This window comes from Diceros bicornis, chromosome 1 (genome assembly GCF_020826845.1).
Source record: "Diceros bicornis minor isolate mBicDic1 chromosome 1, mDicBic1.mat.cur, whole genome shotgun sequence".
In the NCBI taxonomy this organism is placed as follows: Eukaryota; Metazoa; Chordata; class Mammalia; order Perissodactyla; family Rhinocerotidae; genus Diceros; species Diceros bicornis.
The window spans coordinates 89,756,019-89,769,951 of record NC_080740.1 but is presented as its reverse complement, the minus strand read 5'-3'; the positions used below and the strand labels follow the sequence as shown (position 1 = coordinate 89,769,951).

The 13,933-nt window shown below is 43.6% G+C and overlaps 1 protein-coding gene across 2 annotated transcripts in view; it reads right to left on the bottom strand.

Annotated features, from left to right (window-relative positions):
- Window positions 1-3,310: 3,310 nt before the first annotated feature.
- Window positions 3,311-13,933, bottom strand: part of FAF2 (Fas associated factor family member 2) — a 69,720-nt gene continuing 59,097 nt past the window's right edge. For both annotated transcript variants that reach the window (XM_058546342.1, XM_058546348.1), the window contains exons 9-11: window positions 10,818-10,989; window positions 9,223-9,366; window positions 3,311-4,159 (exon numbers count right to left, since the gene is read on the bottom strand). In XM_058546342.1, coding sequence (XP_058402325.1) covers window positions 3,977-4,159; window positions 9,223-9,366; window positions 10,818-10,989 — 499 coding nt within the window. In that variant the 3' untranslated portion in view covers window positions 3,311-3,976. The remainder of the gene's footprint in view (window positions 4,160-9,222; window positions 9,367-10,817; window positions 10,990-13,933) is intronic.

Here is a 13,933-nt window from a genome sequence, read left to right as displayed (position 1 = left end):
ACGCACTGCTTGGCAAGCCATGCTGTGGCGGTGTCCCATATAAAGTGGAGGAAGATGGGCATGGATGTTAGCCCAGGGCCAGCCTTCCTCGGCAAAAAGAGGAGGATTGGCAGATGTTAGCTCAGGGCCGATCTCCCTCACCAAAAAAAAAAAAACAAACATGAAGGCCCAACATCTTTGGGTAAGCAATAGGGCAGACTCTGAAGGTGACAGGAATCAGTAACTCACAGAAATGAGTTTTTTGTGCAAGGACAGACAGTGGGGAAGAGAAAGGCAAAGAACTGAGGCTTAAATTTCTTTGCAGAAATGAAAATAAGAGCAAAAATACCCTAGGAGGGGAGTTCCAATAGTCCAGAATCTGTTAGAGCCAAAGTGACCCTTCTCTAGCCACTCATTTGCAAGGACATGTGTCTGTTCCAGCAGGAGAAATGACATCCTTAAGAGACTGACAGTTGTTAACTGCAAGAAAATATTCCTTCAAAATACACTCCTGTGGAGAAAGCGAACATACATTTAATGACACCTCTGCTCGGGCGCTTTATCTACACTGATTTGCTTTAATCTACAAACCTATGGGGATGCGGATGGTCTTAACTTCATTTACAGTTGGGGAAACTAAGGCTTGGGGAAGTTGAAAAACCTGAGGTCACAGCTGACAAACCAGAGAGCCAGTTAAGTACCCAGACTTGCCTGCCCTTCCTACTACCCGACCCGGCCTAAGCTGCCATTTTGTCACAGGAATACACTATAGAAGATCTATTTAACTCCTTGCTTCTCAGCAATGTGATACCCTGTTCCCTCCCCCAATGTTTTCCTTCACACATAGAAAAATATCTACTACATCTCTCCTCAACAGAAAGACCCACAACCTTTTAAGAAATTTTTGTTATAAAACATTTAATGTTAACCTACAATACAATGTAAACTTTTATGAAAAAAATTTAAAGTACACTAGATTTTTTCAGTAAATTATCACGTAACTATTCAGGTGCAGTAAAAGTCGGGGCACTGCATGCCTTGTGGATGGATTCCCTGTTGCTGCGTTCCTCACAAGTCCTAAGAAAACCAGTTGCGAAGCAGAGCTCCTTGTTCAAGCACCAGATAACACTCCCCTGATTTTGCATTCTAGGGGTTATCACTCCTCCCACAGTCATTTTCTGAAACTCTTTCCTTGGCCTTGGCACCATTAGCAATTTTCATTATAACTGCTCTGTTGAAGATTCTAGGTTCATTTTAGTTTTAGTTTTTTTCTTTAAGAGCTAAATATTCTCCTCTGGCCATCTCTTATCCAAACATCATGGTGGAAGCAAGCAGGGAGAAAGAAATAATTGTCACAGGAAATTCTGCAGAGTAGAAGAAAAGACCAGAAGGGCCCCACTGAGGCTGCAGAAACACAACTGACTCCAACAGGGTGTCTTTGCTTGGTCATTTCCCAGGGTTATTCAGCTGCATCTACAACTTCAGTCTCGGGAGTGCGGAACGGAACTTGAAACAAGTGTTCTCGTTCAGATGACTTGCCATTTGGACACAACAGCTGAAATAACCCAGAGGTGATATGGAAACAAGAGCAAATGCTTGCAGATCACTGGCTTCTCAGTATTTTCTCCCTTGCAGGTCCATCAAGTTCCCAGAGGTCCTTGGGAGTAACAGAAAGATTGTACTGGCATTAAGTGACAAAACGTGCATCTTTCATGGAGGAGGAAAGGAGACGGCACCTAGGCAGCAGCTCTAGGGTCAGCAAGGAGACAGGAAGGGGGTCTGAGTAAAGCAAGGCTGTTTCAACATGGACTAGGAAGCAGCATGTGCTTCAGGCGAAGCCTCTTGAAACCTCAAGTAAATGGGTAGGCCATCCCAAGAGTTGTACCGACATAAGGAGACTTTTTCTCAATATTCTGGCATCTGACCTTCACACAACAAGTTATCAAAAGGCAAGAGGCATAAGGTGCACATTGTACAAGATGCAGATTGAATTATTAAGGAAAAAAATGTACAACTTCCCAAAGAGGTGTGGGCAAGACACTTAGTACACTCAGCCTAGCGCAGGGCCCTACTACCCTCCTGTGTCCTACCAGGAAAACAGCTGTGAATTCCAGACACGGAGGGAGGATCTGAGCTAACTGGAAAAATTCCTCTCTGCGTGGTTGTCAGCAGGAAGCAGACTTCACATAAGGTGGAGTGGAGAACATGGTTTAGCCTGGGGTTCAGTCCAGACACATTTTATGGCAACAGTCTGCGATTTCCCACTCACCTGGCCTTGGGACAGCAGGAAACCAAGCGGAAGAAGAAGAGGCAGCCAGGAGCAGAATTAAATTTTCCTAGAGATGGTGTTCCGGACACCTGTACCAAGGCCATGGGGAAATGCTCAGGCTCCCCAGCTGCCATCTGTGAGGCTCCTCAGCCCGCCCCTTGGTGTTTACCCCAACCACTGAGGGCTGCAGGGGACAGTAGCCATGCACTGCTATCTAAGAGTGGGCCTTAGGTTTTAGCTAAGCAAGACAGAAAACCTTTGGAGACTGCAAATCTAGCAAGTTATGCTTGCTCTTGAATAGGAAGCCCCTGGCCTCGCAGCATCCTCAGAGCTACAGTAATGTGAGTAGGCAAGTCTGCACCAGTCTAGCTATAGAAGACTTTGGAATACTTGTCAGCTCACACGGGCATCTGTTAATACACGGCCTGACCCATGTACCCATTACCACAACCAACCACAGACAAGACATCCAGAGGTTAAAAACCCTATACTTCAACACAGCAATGGAGAGGAGGATAAAAACTGCCTCCAGTAGGTTGCTACATCAGAAACTGGAATATGCCTTCCAATGGTTTACACAGGCTGAAGAGTTCTGTCTTGGCTCCGTTCAAGGCCTCTGGTTCTGTCCTAAAACACCACCACCAACACCACACTCCCACTGAGACAGGCAGGGCACTCTCACCTGGTTCTGCTGGTTCCACCACAGGCCCTGCTCGTCCTGTGGAAAGGCACCAAGCTTGGCAACTCAGGAAAGCTCAGGACTGGGCAGGAACAGCATGCATATGTCAGAAGAGGAATGAAGAGCTGCTATCCTTCCGTTCAGACCCCTAAAAAAATCTGGTACAGATTCCAAGGAAGAGCTGCAGTTGTGTGTACACATGAGTATATGTGGAGTTCACACTGCACATATGGGCATATCTATACATACAGTCTTTGTGGGGCTATGAACCCAGATTTCCTCCCACTGCTCCAAGTGGGATGCATAGGTGGCAAGAAAGGACAGCAAGAGTTGGACCAAAAAGAACGACCTCTCTGGGAACGTGAGAGGGACAATGGCAGAAATAAGCACAAACCAGCCCAGGGCACCTTTATTACACTCTTGTGGGCTAAGGAGCCCAGGGTATGAACTCATGGGTTTAAGAATTGGCTCTTTATCAAATAAAATAAAGTTAAGAAAAAAAATACACCTATGTCAGCCTCATTCCTTTGGTCATTACAAAGTAACAGAAAATATTTAAAAGTTATTCATAAATTGTGGGAAGTTCAAGGAACATCTCTGCTCTGTGCCTTCCCTTCCCTCTCTTCTCCCGAGGAGAAGCAAGTCCTCAGGAGATCCTGCAGTAGCTGGTTGATGGAGGTTTTTTCACTTTTATTTTCCATAAAAGCAAGAATGAATGAGAGCTAGTGGGAATGTCCCCTTCCCCGGTTGGGACAGCGGCTGGGTTGGAGGTGAAGAGTCTCCTCTCGCCGGAAGGTGCGTGGTGCAGAGGCAGTACGAAACGGCGGGCCTGCCAGCGGGAACGTTCACTGCCAACCTCGTGCACACACACAGGTGGTGACTCCTGCAGGCAGCATGGTTTCTGATCCTTCCTTAGGATGCAGCAGTCTTTTAAAAAAAATATTGTATTATAATAATAATAACATGAATTTCTCTTGCTTTTTTTTTTGTTTGTTTGTTTTTTCCATTTCTTTTAGGGATGGGGTGGGAGGGGAGAGGAAGAAAAAGTGTCATTCGTCTGTTAGGTCCTGAACAAAGAGAACTTCTGTGTGGCTGAGTCCTGCCTCTTGCAGCGTTGGGGGGTTGGGCCACTCCTCTGAAGGGATGCAGGGCAGCACCCGCCGGGGAAAGTTGGCTTCAATCTGAAACTTTTCAGGGCTTTCTTTCAAGGAGAATAAGAAGTCGTGGATTACCTGCAGATGTCATACATAAAAAGAAGGGCAGTGAGAAAAAGACAAAGACAGACAGACAGACACACTCCCCTATGAAATCAAATATCCCCCAGCTCTCCCCAGGATGACTCTGAGATATGAAGTAATCACATTACATTGGAATTCTATTTCGAAGTCCTCTATTTCACAGAGCAAATGCGTACGGCAGCTCTTTTAAGAGATTAATTACACAGCCCAATGCTAGTCCTATTCTGAATTGATTCATCTGTTTCTTTGACAACTTGTCTGATTATAAAGCTAAAAAATTTTTACTTAGAAATAATCAGAGTTACAGAAAAGTTAGAAGTACAAGACATAGAACCTTTTTCTTTGAATCAGTTGAGAGTGAGCTGCTGACCTGATGTCCTATCACCCCAGAACACTTGCATATGTCTTACAGACAGGATGATCTCCTGCATAACCCATAAGACAGCCCTCAAAATCAGAAGATTTAACTGATATGTTATTACTGTAGTATGATAATATATATTAAATTATTATTCAGGCCCCATTCAAGTTTTGCCAGTTGCCTTTTATAGCAAAAGGATCCAGTTTAGAATCGTGTGTTGCATTGCCATGTCTCCTAAGCCTCCTCCTTTAGCCTGGAACAAATCCTCAATCTTTCCTTGACTTTCATGACCTTGACACTTCTAAAGATTACTGGACAGTTATCATTTACAATGTCTCTCGATTTGTCTGATGTTTACTCAAGATTAGATTCCAGTTATGCGTCTTTGGCAGGAGTAGTACAGAAATGATGCTGCATTCTACTCAATGCACCCTACTCAGGTGGAGTACAATTTCCCTTTGTTCAATTACCTATAATGTTCACTTTGATCGCCTGACTAAGGTGGTGACTGCCAGGCCTCTCCACTGTTAAGTTATTCTTTTCCACTTTGTAATTAAAGAGTATTTTGTGCGGAGGGACTCTGAAACTATGGAGACAGGATGTTCCTCAAAATTCCAATTTATTTATTTATATTTATACAGAGTCATGATTTCCTATTTTATTCAATAGCTTATAATGTTACAATCATTATTTATTTTAATGTTCAAACTGTTCCAGATGGTGTCAGAAGGAGCCCATTCAGGCTGGCTTCTGTGTCTTTCTGACATGTCCCCATCGTTCTTTGAATAATTCCTTGCTTTCTCGCACAAGGTGTTTCAGGCTGATCTTGTGTTTTCTCTGCCCCAGCCCTGGAATCAGCCATTTCTCCAAGGAGCCCCGGTTCTTCTTACAGGACAACAGTAATTAAAAGTGACTCTCTAGGTACTAGGTATGTTCATTGCTATTAGGGTGTTGCTGCTTCCAAGCATTCTCTGTGGAGAAAACTAGAGTATGTGTACATACCCATACACATCTACATCTATATTTCTATACATATATAAGTATGTATATGCACAATAAAACCATGAGTTCATTCCCCCCTCCTCCTCAGGCTCTGGCTTTAACACCCTACCCAACCCCATGCCGCTTGGGCTCTGACTTCTCTGCACTGGGCAGCCCCCACAAGTAGACACTCTCCGTAACTTGATCAAGATCTGACACCCTCTCTGTAGGCCTCTCCTCTGTGGGAATGCCCCCCTCACCCTGCTCTGGCTCTGACAAGGTTCACATAAATTCCTAATAAGAAGTAAGGCAACATCAGAAAAACTCACATTGCTAAAACTTAAAATGTGAGATACCTGTGGAATAGGCCACCTATATCTTTCCCTGTCTCTTAATGTTACACATTAATAACAGGCACACTGGATCTGCTCAATGGCCCTCTTCATCTAGCATTCTGTTTCTGATGAAGAGTCTAAGGGATGTGTCGTGAAGGGTGTAGCTAACCTCTTTCAGGTCAATCCCAAAGATTAGGAAACACCATTCAAGTTACCCTTATTTTTTGAGGGAATCTATTTTCATTTTGTTACCTCTCCTCTGTTTATTCTCTTCTGTGTGAAGTAGTCCTTTCTTCATTTGTCTTCAACTTACCTCTTTAGAGCTGTTAGGGGGCGATAACTCCAGAATTCAAGGAGTCAATCTATGTTCTTATCTAATCCATTCACGATTTTATAAAGTTTTCATATTTTAGTCTATCAACCTCAATCATTTTCAGTTCCTTTCTCTCTTTTTCCATTAACATTCACTCTCCTTTTTTTCCTTGAGAGGCATCAATTAGATTTGCACCAAGTATTCTTGATATGAACCCAACGTGGGTTTTAGATAAGGGTGAACTAACATTTTGTTTACTTTTCAATCATTGCTTGAAAATACTCAACATTGGTACAAAACTGGCATTTTTGGTTTACCACCGACAATGGGCTAATCCTACGACATCACCTCCAGAGGTCCCTTTGGTTCATAATTGGATAGAAAAATGAGTTCTTGACTGAGTATAATTTGGAGTCTCTCTAATATGCATTCACTTAAGAGACAGTCAGCTGCCACTTTTCTGCCCATTCATGGGACCTGGAGATTTTTCCATAGTTTATCCTTTCTATTTTAGCATTTTACTACTATCAAGAGCTGAGCATCATGTGCACAACTAAATATTTCACTGACCATTCACTCTTTGAGATTATTTATGAAGGGCAGAGCTCAAAGAAGATGACAAAGTCTGCAAGAGCACTAAACAACTTTAAATCATTATTCAGTTATATGTTATTAACTCTCTAAAGGTGAAATTAAAGGCCAGCACTGCCAGTACACTTCTCTTCCTTCACACTTCTTTCCCCTCTCTGAGCCTCATCCCCATTTACAACCAAGTATTTCTCTCGGTCTAAGTGTGTGTGTGTGTGTTTTTTTTTTTGTGAGGAAGATCAGCCCTGAGCTAACATCCATGCTAATCCTACTCTTTTTGCTGAGGAAGACCGGCTCTGAGCTAACGTCTATTGCCAATCTTCCTCCTTTCCCCCCCGCCCCAAAGCCCCAGTAGATAGTTGTACGCCATAGCTGCAAATCCTTCTAGTTGCTGTAGGTGGGACGCGGCCTCAGCATGGCCAGAGAAGCAGTGCGTCAGCGTGTGCCCGGGATCCAAACCCAGGCCGCCAGTAGCGGTGCGCACGCACTTAACCACTAAGCCATGGGGTCGGCCCCTAAGTGTGTTTTTTAAGTAACTTTTAGTGAGCACCTATTTAAGAGTCTTCAAGGATTAAATAGTTAATAATAAATGGATTGGTTCCCCTTTGGCCACAAGCCTATTCTGTTCCACAATTCTAATAGATTTTCCTCCAAAACTCTAAAGAGAGTAAATTTTGGTTAGGTTTTTCACACACATAATGAGAGTTTGGGGAGCAGAAGCTCCATAAAGCTCAGCTGTACTACAGCAAAACCATTAGTGAACACGGTTGCAAGCTCAAATCCCTACATAAACCAGCAAATAGGAAACACACCAGAGGAAGGGAATGGACATTTAGCCACCACCTACTAACATGGTAGGTCCTGTGTGAGGCTCATCTGTGTTCTCCCAATTTAAGAATCCAAAGTCAGAGATGTGAACACCTTTCCCCAATATAAATAAATGCATAGGGGCTGGCCGGGTGGTGCAAGCGGTTAAGTGCGCGCGCTCCACTTCGGTGGCCCGGGGTTCACAGGTTCGGATCCCGGGCGCGCACCAACGCACCGTTTGTCAAGCCATGCTGTGGCGGCGTCCTATATAAAGTAGAGGAAGATGGGCACAGATGTTAGCTCAGGGTCAATCTTCCTCAGCAAAAAAAAAAAGGAGGATTGGCATCGGATGTTAGCTCAGGGGTGATCTTCCTCACACACAAAAAAATAAACTAAATGCATAAATGAGATAAACAAATAAAAGGAGAAAGCTATTTGCTTCTCTCTTGCCAGGATGCCTCACAACTTTTTACTCTGTATTAGCTCTTTGAGTCTCACATTCCCTACTAGCCAGTAAGCTCCATGAATTCCAGAACCATGTCTCACTCATCTGTATAACCCCTAGAGTGCCTAGCACAGTGCATGACAGATCTTCAGTTTAGTTACCACATGGCAGATTATATTTCCATTTTACAGACAGGATTAACCTGAGGCCACGTACAAGATTCTGTAACTTGTCCAGTGTTCTTCAGTTAAAAAAGCAAAAGTAATCAATGTGCTACCCTCATCTGCACTAGCCTCAACTGATTACAGTGCATCCTCATTTCTATTACGCAGTTTACTCTCGACTATTTCAAGTGATCAGGGAAATGGCAGAATCAGCTACAGTTGTAAATTTGGAAAGGCAACATATCAACTCTTAATAGAAACAGAAACTTCCTTTTAGTTATAAATACCAAAAATATTAGTTAGCACTTGAGTGTTTACTACGAACCAGGCACAATGTTCAGCACGTTACATATGAATTTAATCCTAACAACAATCCTAATAGAGAGTGCCTGTTGTTATACTCCTATTACGGATGAAGAAATTAAGTCAATTAAGTAAACTGACCAAGAAAACACATCTATTAACCCTGGAAGAATGAGAATCTGATCCTCATCCTGTGAGACTCGAAGAGTCTCTGCTTTTAACTACTTCCTTATGGAATGACAAACACTATTTACCTACAGGCACCAAATATACACGGTAGCCCCACAAAGTGGGGCTTCTTACGGGCTAAACGGGTGGAAAATGAAAGTGACAACTGCATGCAATCCACACGTGCACTTATATTCAGATGTGTAATTCCAGTGCTTCTAGGTCAGCGGAGACAGTGCGTTCTCTACAGAGCAAGGGGTTCTGGTGGGATTCAGAAGCCAGTGCAAGCCGAGCAGCATGGACGAGTCTCCCACCTCAAATACACAAGTCTTTTATGGGACTTCTTGGTAAGGTACCTTGTTTTCCAGCAGAGCTCAAACATGATGAAAGACAACCTTAGTAACTGCTCTGAGCTGGCAGCTAGAACTGAAGGAACCTCACAGTTCACTGCACTCTTCTCTCTTTCTGTCTCTGCCCCTCCCCACTCTGCCCCTGCTTATCAGAGCAGCAGATACACCACCAACACTCAAGAGGCCTTAAAAGCTTCCAAACCTGGAGCCCAGACTCTACATACAACTCAGGTGGTCCTTACTGTTAGAGACTGTGAAAAGTGGAATCGTCTCTCTACTCGAGAATCATTGGGTAATTTAAAAATGATCTTGACACTTTCAGGGTCATCAGGGGAAGGCTCCGGGGGCAGACACTCCAACTTTCTTTCCTTTTCCTCCTGTAAATTCTGTAGAGACACAAAGCAGAGGTGAAGCTAAGGCTCCGACAGGGAAATAGGAAACAAGAAAACACCATCAGCACGTAGGCTCACTGTGCAGTCACAAGAAAAATTAGCGCCATTACCATAAAGAAAACTGCTTGGCAAGAGTCAGAAACACCCTAATTCAAAGTACTATTGCATCATATGTATCATTTACTGACTACATTAAGGTATTTAGCTGTCCAAAAAAAAGGGAATGACTAAAAAGACACTGGCTATAATCAAGTGGTAATAAACGAAGAAACAAGATCATGAATGAAATGCCAAATCAACTAACAATGCTAAGAATGAATACTTAAAAACCACTGCTGTGGGGGCCAGCCCAGTGGTGCAAACGGTTAAGTGTGCGCGCTCCATTGCGGCGGCCCGGGGTTCACCAGTTCAGATCCCAGGCGTGCACCAACGCACCGTTTGGCAAGCCATGTTGTGGCGGAGTCCCATACAAAGTGGAGGAAGATGGGCATGGATGTTAGCCCATGGTCAGTCTTCATCAGCAAAGAGGGGAGGATTGGCAGATGTTAGCTCAGGGCCAATCTTCCTCACAAAAAAAACAAAAAAAACCCCACTGCTGTGAATTAACAGCATTTTGAACTGCTTATTATCTATTTCTATTTACTTTTCATGGAACAGACCTGTTTCGCCTTTTATTCACTGTTGTATTTGTTTTATTTATTATTTATTTATTTTTTTTTTTTGAGGAAGATCAGCCCTGAGCTAACATCCATGCTAATCCTCCTCTTTTTGCTGAGGAAGACTGGCTCTGAGCTAACATCTATTGCCAATCCTCCTCCTTTTTTCTTCCCCTAAAGCACCAGTAGATAGTTGTATGTCATAGCTGCACAGCTGTCTAGTTGCTGTATGTGGGACGTGGCCTCAGCATGGCCGGAGAAACGGTGTGTTGGTGCGCGCCCGGGATCCAAACCCGGGCTGCCAGTAGTGGAGCGCGCACACTTAAGCACTAAGCCACGGAGCCGGCCCCTGTATTTAACAAACTTTTAATTTTAAAATATTTTTTGTGAAAATGTCGTAAATATAAAAATGGCAAGGAGAATTTAAACCACCCATAATCCCATCATCTTCTAGTTATTTCCTTTCACATTTAAGAAGAGACCAGCTTGTGGGGCCGGCCCAGTGGCGTAGCGGGTAGGTTCACACGTTCCCCTTCGGCGGCCTGGGGTTCGAGGGTTCAGATCCTGGGCTCGGACCTACACACTGCTCATCAAGCCATGCTGAGGTGGTGTCCCACACAGAGGAACCGGAAGGACCTACAACTAGGATATACAACTATATACTGCGGCTTTGGGGAGAAAAAAGAAAAAAAAAGAGGAAGACCAGCAACAGATGTTAGCTCAGGGCCAATCTTCCAAAAAAAAGAAGAGACCAGCTTGGGAATCACAGGAGTAAAGACAGGCTCTTACCCGCCGCCGCCTCTCCTCTGCCAACTTCTGCTGTTGCACCTCCTCCTCCTTCCGCCGCTTCCGCTCCCTCTCCTCCCGTTTCCTTCTTTCTTTCTCCTGGTCAGCCCTGAGAGAGGCCAAGTAGGCCTCATCCTGCTGTTGTCTCAGCACCTGGGTCTGGTTTCGTTCTTCCCTGCAGACAGATCAGAAGCATAAAAGGAATAAAGCAATCTTACAAAGCTCTGTGTTTTCTTATATTGAAATTTTCGGGAGGATAAAAAAGTTGACAATCTTGGTAAATGACTATTTCACACCACCATAAGGGATTACAAAGCAGAGCATGGCAGAATCTGAGTAAGTCGTCTCTTTTCCTAGTTTAATTTGGCAGAAAAAGAAATGGCAAGCTTTTCCTTCCTCTTTTAACTTTTCAAAGAAACCTATCTTTTTCCCCAATTCTACCAAAAGTAACATGATACTATTGATATAACACGATCATCAAGATCTTATTTTATAGGGCCGGCCCCATGGCTTAGCGGTGAAGTGCGCGCGCTCTGCTGCTGGTGGCCCGGGTTCGGATCCCGGGCGTGCACCGACGCACCACTTCTCCAGCCATGCTGAGGTCGCGTCCCACATACAGCAACTAGAAGGACTTGCAGCTATGACATACAACTATCTACTGGGGCTTTGGGGGAAAAATAAATAAATAAATAAAAAATGATAAAAAAGATCTTATTTTACAGGTAAATATCCTTTTGGGTTACTGTATTTTTGTATATGTTGCTTTCCTAAAATCAAAAACTCACATATACACATCTTAGAAGATTTGAAAAATGTAGAAACATCTTATTCAGAGTTCTACTAACCAAAGAGAAAATACTAACGTTTTGGTGTAATTCCTATTTTCTCTCCAAAAAATTATGTATGTATTTGTTCCCATCAACAGGCTTGGGAAAACCTACTGTGATTGCTCGGTGGAGACTTCCAGCGAGTGTTCTAGCATCTTTCCAAAAGTTAGAGGTTCATTTTTCTAAATCCCTTTCAGGATGTTCCCATTGGGCCAGTTTCAAACCCAATGTTGGGCCTGACCTTCACCAACAAGCATGTGGATTAGCTGAGATAAATCTGAAAACCCTGGCTGGGAAGTCTGAATAACTATGTTAAATTCATCAGCAAATTGATGGGGGTCTTCGGTTGCCTTAGGAAAACCCTCAAATATGGCTTGCAATTTAGCTTCAGTCTAGGGAACAGAGTAGATGGCATGGGGGTGGAGCTGGAGACAAAGGAGGGGGGACAAGAGGCTTCCAAGCCATTTTGTTTTCCTTTAGTTGGTTATCTCGGTTAATTTAGACATGGTGTTTTGCAGAGAGGCAATTTTAGAGTCCTAAATATGCTTGGAGGCCTCAAGGTACCAGTTAAAATAGGCATCCCATTCAGTCTGATTGATTTTAGAGCCGTAGCTTTCTAATTTAGTTCTGAGAAAACAAGTGTGGGGAGATCAAAAATCCCCCATAATGGCCATCGGTGTTTTAAGTCATTTTTTATGAAATCAGTCCATTTAGTTAAAGACGTGCATGAGGAGGGATCAGAGTTTTTAAACAGAAAACCAGCCAGGGTCCCTGAAGGAGGGCTGCCCCTAGAGCATTTAGATGACTGGGATCCCACTTCTCAAATTTTCCTAAGAACAAAAGAAAATTCTTAGCCAGTCCAATTCCAAAAGGAACCTTACCAAAGTTTCAGCGCACTTCCAAAATGAAAATAACCGAGTACTCACCAAGAATGAAGCCTTGAACCAGAAAGGACAAAGCCTTTCATGATCCCAAATAAAGTCAGAGAGCTCAAAATGCAAGGAGAGTAGAGCTCAGAATCTGAGAGGAGAATTACCAACTGAAAGTAAGCAGCAACTCACGGAAGCTATGAGCACAAGGGGCTCATTGCAGGTACCTCACGTGATTTTGGGGGTCACTGTCTCTCAACCAGGGTCACCTCCTTTGGATCCCACTTTCTGACACCATTTAATGTCGACTTTATTTATTTTTATTTTTTTTGTGAGGAAGATCGGCCCTGAGCTAATATCTGATGCCAATCCTCCTCTTTTTTTGCTGAGGAAGATTGGCCCTGGGCTAACATCCATGCCATCTTCCTCTGCTTTATATGGGATGCTGCCACAGCATGGTTCAACAAGTGGTGCATCGATGCACGCCCGGGATCCGAACCGGCGAACTCCGGGCCGCCGCAGCGGAGTGCGAGCACTTAACCGCTTGTGCCACCGGGCTGGCCCCCTAATGTCAACGTTCAAGTAAAATAGCGTTAAAAAAAAAAAAATTATGTATGTATATAGGAGAGTGTGTGTGCATGTGTGTGTCTGTAACACTAAAAGAAAATATACCAGAATGTTAAAAAGTGGTTAAAAGTGGTGGTAGGATTACACATGGTTTATAAATTTCTTCTTTGCGCTTTTCTGTGTTTTCCAAATCTACAATTATTGTACATTACTTACGTAATGGTGTTGCTAGTACCGGTGAGTTGATTCTGACTCCTAGTGACCCTGTGTAACAGCAGAGGGGAACCCTGCCCAGTCTTTTTGCACCATCCTCTCACCTTCCAGTGCTGTATCAGACAATACTCCACTGCTATTCATAAGGTTTTCATGGCCAAGTCTTTTGGAAGTGGGTGGCCAGATCCTTCTTCCTAGTCTGTCTTAGTCTGGAAGCTCTGTTGAAACCTGTCCGCTATGGGTGACCCCACCGGTATTTGAAGAACCAGTGGTACAGCTTTCAGCATCAAAGCAACACGCAGCCACCGCAGTATAACAACCGACAGACGGGTGGTGTGGTTCCCTGACTAAGAAATGAACCTGGACTGCAAAGGTGAGAGCGCCAAGTCTTAACCACTAAACCACCAGAGCTGGCTTATGTAATGGGGAGAGGAGTGATAACCATTCCTCGTTTTTTACATTTAAGTTATCACATTCAGCTATTCTAACCAACACAATATACATTCTTGAGCATAGAACCCTATTTTTATTTTGAATCACATCTCCAAGAACAGATGATCTAATGAAGAGTTATTTAGGTCAAAGTATATAAATATTTTAACACTAAATGGAGACGGCTTTTAAAGTTGCCTAAGACAGAGAA